Source organism: Cariama cristata, unplaced genomic scaffold (assembly GCF_000690535.1).
Source record: "Cariama cristata isolate BGI_N322 unplaced genomic scaffold, ASM69053v1 scaffold38599, whole genome shotgun sequence".
Taxonomy (NCBI): Eukaryota; Metazoa; Chordata; class Aves; order Cariamiformes; family Cariamidae; genus Cariama; species Cariama cristata.
The window spans coordinates 1-5428 of NW_009635898.1; the positions used below are offsets into that span (position 1 = coordinate 1).

Here is a 5428-nt window from a genome sequence, read left to right on the forward strand (position 1 = left end):
TTATATTGTAATAAAACACATTTATTGTTTTTCCTTTTAATTTTGCATTACTTACATTGATTTCTCGTACATACTGCAAGGAATAAATCACTCCAAGCTTGCAAAGTGCTAGGAAGACTGGAACCTGAGCATCTGGGCTTGCTTCAGCTGCCATGTCATAGAATCGTTTTGCAAGATGAATATCCTAAAGTTAAGAAAATACAAAGCTCAATTTTGAAGAACCTGAAAAGCTAACTATGAAATGCAGAGTTTTGTCTACAAGCTATTGTATAGTGTCATTTGAATCCAAGGTTTTTGGTCAAGTTAAATGAAACCCATTCAGTAAAACTTCCACTTTTTTTTTAAGGAGTGTTCACCTTTGAATAGACAAGTAAAGGAAAGCTTCGATCTCAGGATGAAACTATCATAACTGATGCTAAAATTGAAACTCATAAAGAGATTACTATTAATGTATTCAATCCATGTACTGTAAACCAAGGCACATATGTAGGTAACTCTAGCACACTCTAACATCTCCAACACCACACCAAACTTGAAAGACTAAGAAAACAGAAGTCACAGAGGAGTACACAGCAGCAACTCCCAGTTATACTACAGTATGCCTGCTGCATAGTGCAGCTTCTATTTCCACATGTATTCCCAAATTAGATTCTACTCCTTCCTTATCCAAAGGAGACATAACTTGCATTACTGAGGGCAGCCTGGCAAAAGCATGAGCACAAACAGCCAGCAACTTTAGGAAGAGCCTAAATTAGTGTTCTCTTCTGTGGTAGCTGGAACAAGGTGGTGACTGTAGCAAGAGGAACAGATGATACGTGTACCTGAATAGTTTAACTTTGGTTGGGGTTTTTTTTGGCTCTGCTTCAGATACATACTGTGCAATCTTACAATACATGGATACAAACTGCCTATGTTCATTCACTGATGTGAAGGACAGGCCTGTGTAAGACTTACCTCTGGAAGTGTTCCAAGTTCCACACTTAAAATAAGACAAATCCCCAGGACTTCATGCCACATGTTCATTTTATAATTTTACTCTGATTATGAAATACCATAAAGATTTTTTTGCTCATTGATACAACAAACCTTAGTTCCATAACACATGTGGAAATAACAGTATGAACATCAACACGTTATGTGAATGAGATGTACTAAGCTCACATTTTAATACTTTAATTCACTAGAATAACTCTAAATACTCCTTGAGCCTCGAAAGTCTGGCTTTTATACAACTATTTAAAAGACTTTCCTTACATCCTTTGTACTGTGCTAGTATCAGTGTAGAAGCAGATCCTAAATCACGGCTTATTTAATTTCTAATTAGAAAACACTTCAATCTGCTTACACATGCTTCACTCTCACTTGACAGAGAAGTGAGAACTATAGGAGTCTGAGCTTTAACACACAAATAGCACTGAAATACCATGCCAAATCTTAAGAGAAGACCATGAGAAAATTAATTCAAGAAAATTCTTATTTTGAGTAGTAGTATATGGAAACAGTCTTCATTCTGACATGTAGGCTGAGGAACTGGACAACATTAATTCTATGAAGTTTGTAACAGCATACACACATGAGATTTTTGAAGGGGCTTAGTATTTGGCATTAACCTGGTATGGGTCAAAACCATCTACATACAGGAAGTATAGCATAGAATCCTGTATGTAAGAAAGACTATTTATTCAATAAGTAAAGAAAAAATAAGGCAAAAGCTGTTTGGGGGAAAAAACTCATTAAAAAATACCATATTCGTTCAGGATTATCCAGAATGAGCAGTGACCTGAATTAAAGTTGTACATGCCACCTTATTGGATCGTTCTCCCTAACTCTGGAGTGCTTGCAGTCTTAATGATGCGGACATAGGCGGGGAGTAAGTAAGACTTCAACAGACTAAATCCCCAATTCGTTAGATACTATAGTGCTAAAATCTTTATACGTTCCTTCCACAGGCCTCTAGTCGAAGAACAGACTTCAGTGGTAAACATCACCTGCTATATCAGGAAGCATGATTTTAACTGTCAGTCATTTTCAGAGGTGCTCAAAATTCAGCAGTTCTCATTCTGGGAAAGGAAAACCAAATATCCTTTTGCTTCATTCAAAACTCAGTCTTAGCCTTTTTCAGAATATCCTAGCCCAGTGCCATTTTAGTCTTGCCTAGTCAGTCCTAAATCGCCATCCTCTCATCTTAACAGTTGTAAAGTCTTAGGACACAGCAAGCAAAGACATTACATATCCAGAATTCCTAAGACTAGTTTTATACATGGAATTTCCTTCCTTAGACATTCTCAGTGCTTCTTTCCCATATCTATATTAACTATCTCAACTCTTCCTTCCACAATGGATCTGTATGAGAGGAAAATATTATTCATCTGCGTAAAGCAAGGTTGCATATGCCCATCATGAGCCCCTGTGTACTCCTTTCAGCTATCTATGTGTAGCCATCTCTGCTTCAGGTTGGAGAATACTCCGTGCAAATGATAGCAATTAGGACTCATTTTTCTCAAATTCTTAGCAGTGATACTGAACATAATGTAATAACATTTTCAAAGTTTTTATTACCCATTCTAAGTTGTGTTATTTTCAAAGCAGAAGCAAAAGAAATAAAAAAATTCTGTGTCTGAAAGGATTATTTTTTTTTTTTTAAAAAAAAAAAAAAAAAAGAAAACCTCCCTACTTTAGTACTGTTGCTTTTAGCTGCAGGCTCATTTTCAGAAGTTAAACTAGTTTTCAGGACTCAGTTAAAAAGAGAAAACAGTGCTAAAATAAAATCTGAAGATAAGCTTTACAAATAATACTGTTTGGGTACCATATTGTCACTTCTACAGCTCAGTCAGTAAGCAGTTTTCAAATGTTGATTGTTTGTTGCTGCCAAAGTAACAATATTGACCGAAGACTTGACCTTCGCTGTTCTGACCTTTTTCCAAGAATTTAGGGGAGAAGCAGCAAGAACTGGTCTTTTAACAGACCAACAGAATAATTAAAAAGCGCATACCTAGACAAAAACCAAAAGTTGTAGCTCACTGAAAATAAGGAAAATGAAACTGTTTCCTACAGTTCCAAGTAACCCAGAAGGTATTACTAAATTCATACATTAATTGCATGAATTAATCCTACATTAAGGTAAGGTAGGCCACTCAAAATCAGTGTGCAATTACTAATTATGTTATTTTGACACAAACAAGAACACGTTGCTCTGGATTCCACAAGTTTTAGTTAACTCATGGACAGCAATACACCATAGGCTTCCTCAGCGAACCAGATATACTGCCTTCTTTTAGGCAATGCAGTTTGTACAGCAGATTGTGGCCTAGCCTAATTTGAAAAACCATACCTAATAATCACATGGTTGGTGGTGCTTATGCTTTGTTACTCAAAGATGCATAGAAGTTGTTTTCAAAATGTCATGATATAGAAAACAAATTAAGCAGTGTTGGCAGAGGATGAGAACAATCTTGTGCTACAATACTCTGAACCTGGAATTGATTTACATTCATTTCATTACACTTTAAAGTCTTGAAAGCACTACTTAGGCATATGGCACTCTTTTTGCCAATCTTCACAATTTTGGACAAATAGTTTTTTCCCTGTCTATGCCTCATTTTTACACATAGGTAAGTGTGAGGTGGATATACTTATCCATTTGCTATTGGAGAATGTATTGGGACACATGCTAATTCCTACTAAATGGTTATATAGTACCCATGTGGCACCACTATAGTGGTTATGGACTTAATCTAATATTAGTAAATGTACGGTAATGAAGCAGACTATCAGCCTACAGGTTACTCACCTGCTTGATGCCCAATCCCTTCTCATGCATGTAGCCCAGATTAAACATTGCTTGGGCACTGTGCTGTTGCTCTGATGCCAGTCGATAGTGAATAAATGCAGTTTCATAATCAACATCAGTACCAAACCCATAAAAATGGTAATCTCCAAGTTTAATTCTTGCAACAGTATATCCTATAAATCAAGAAACAACAAAACAGATAAAATAGCTAGGCAAAGAAAGCCTTTTAGTTTCATATGAAGATGCAACAAGGGCTTTAGTATTACTTTCCACAGTTTGCACGAACTGTTTCCCTTTTCTCCCTCTCTCACATAAACAGCTTTTTTTTGTTTAAATTGAGTTTAGCTAACCAAAACACAACTGATTTCTATTTTCAGGAAAGTCCTTTATCTAGTAATCCTGCCAACATTTTTATTGCTATTTAGTGGCATCAGTTGAAAAACTGTATCATGTTGTTCATAGTCACTTACTACAGAAAAACTTTTCACTGCTACATGGTCATTAAGTGCTTCAGCATTTTTTTTTTTTTTTTAAAACAGAGACACTGAAAACTTGAAACACAAAGTCTCTCATATCATCCTTTTGTAACTGAATGCTTAACCATCCCATCCTCTCAATTTCTAACTTTCTACTAAAAGCCAAGTAGGTCTGAAGATTTTCAGACAAAACTTTCAGGCTCCATTTGCATGATACATTTGTTCTTAAGTAAAAAGCTAGTAGATGTAGATGCACCCGTATGAAAGTTAGAAACCTCACACTGAGAGATTTAATGATTAAGTTTAGTTTTGCTTATTTTAGGATAGGATCACAAGCACCAGAGTTTAAACTTGGGCTGGTTGGACATCAAGACTGCGTTCTTCACCACTGAGCTTTGCTTGCTTTGAATAGGAAAATGCATTTCTTAGAAATGATGACACGTACCAAAATCCTAGAGAGTACTTTCTATCTATTCTTCTAAGTGGACCTATTTTTAGAAAAAACAGTGTAAACATTCCTAATGCTGTTTAATGCTGGTCTATAATTCCATATGGAACAGCAAAAGAAACACACCATACATTTGTAGTTAGTCCTTTTATTCTTCAGGATCTCAGAATGGCCGAGAACTGCAAGCATATTGCAATGACATTATAGCTAACAGTGGAACAAATAACAGCAGCTACTCTACGTGGAATATAACTAATGTTGAGCAGAAGAAGGTAAGCCTTCCCTCCTTCCATGTTTCATAAAAACATGAGATCAAACATTAATTGCTCTACTAAAAATAAAGTAACTGGAATTGTGAGGTACAGACATACCTTGAGAAGCTGCTCTATTCCAGTGAAGCAAAGCTCGAGGATAGGTTTCGTTTTCTCCTACTATGCTAGCTTCTTCTAGAGAAGAAAGTAATTCAGTTAAATAGGAACATGGTATATGCACACAACACCACAAAAACCCCCATACTTCTATTCAGTCTGCTGAAATGAATTAAAAGCTTGAACTAATCTGTGCTATAGCACAAACAACATTGAACTCACCTGAAACTTACAAAAATCCCTTTCATTTATACAGTCTTTCCATATATCTACCCCCATAAGAGCTAGGAACCAATCGTATCATTTCATCCTGAAATACTGCTTACTAAGTGTCTTTCCCATTCCT

General features: G+C 36.0%; 1 protein-coding gene across 1 annotated transcript in view; it reads right to left on the reverse strand.

Moving 5' to 3' along the window:
- Window positions 1-55: 55 nt before the first annotated feature.
- The window catches only part of LOC104167446 (protein sel-1 homolog 1-like), a gene marked incomplete at its 3' end in the record, with an annotated part of 30582 nt that continues 25209 nt past the window's right edge, over window positions 56-5428 (reverse strand). The window contains exons 19-21 of the mRNA XM_009707698.1: window positions 5086-5160; window positions 3791-3963; window positions 56-184 (exon numbers count right to left, since the gene is read on the reverse strand). Coding sequence (XP_009706000.1) covers window positions 56-184; window positions 3791-3963; window positions 5086-5160 — 377 coding nt within the window. The remainder of the gene's footprint in view (window positions 185-3790; window positions 3964-5085; window positions 5161-5428) is intronic.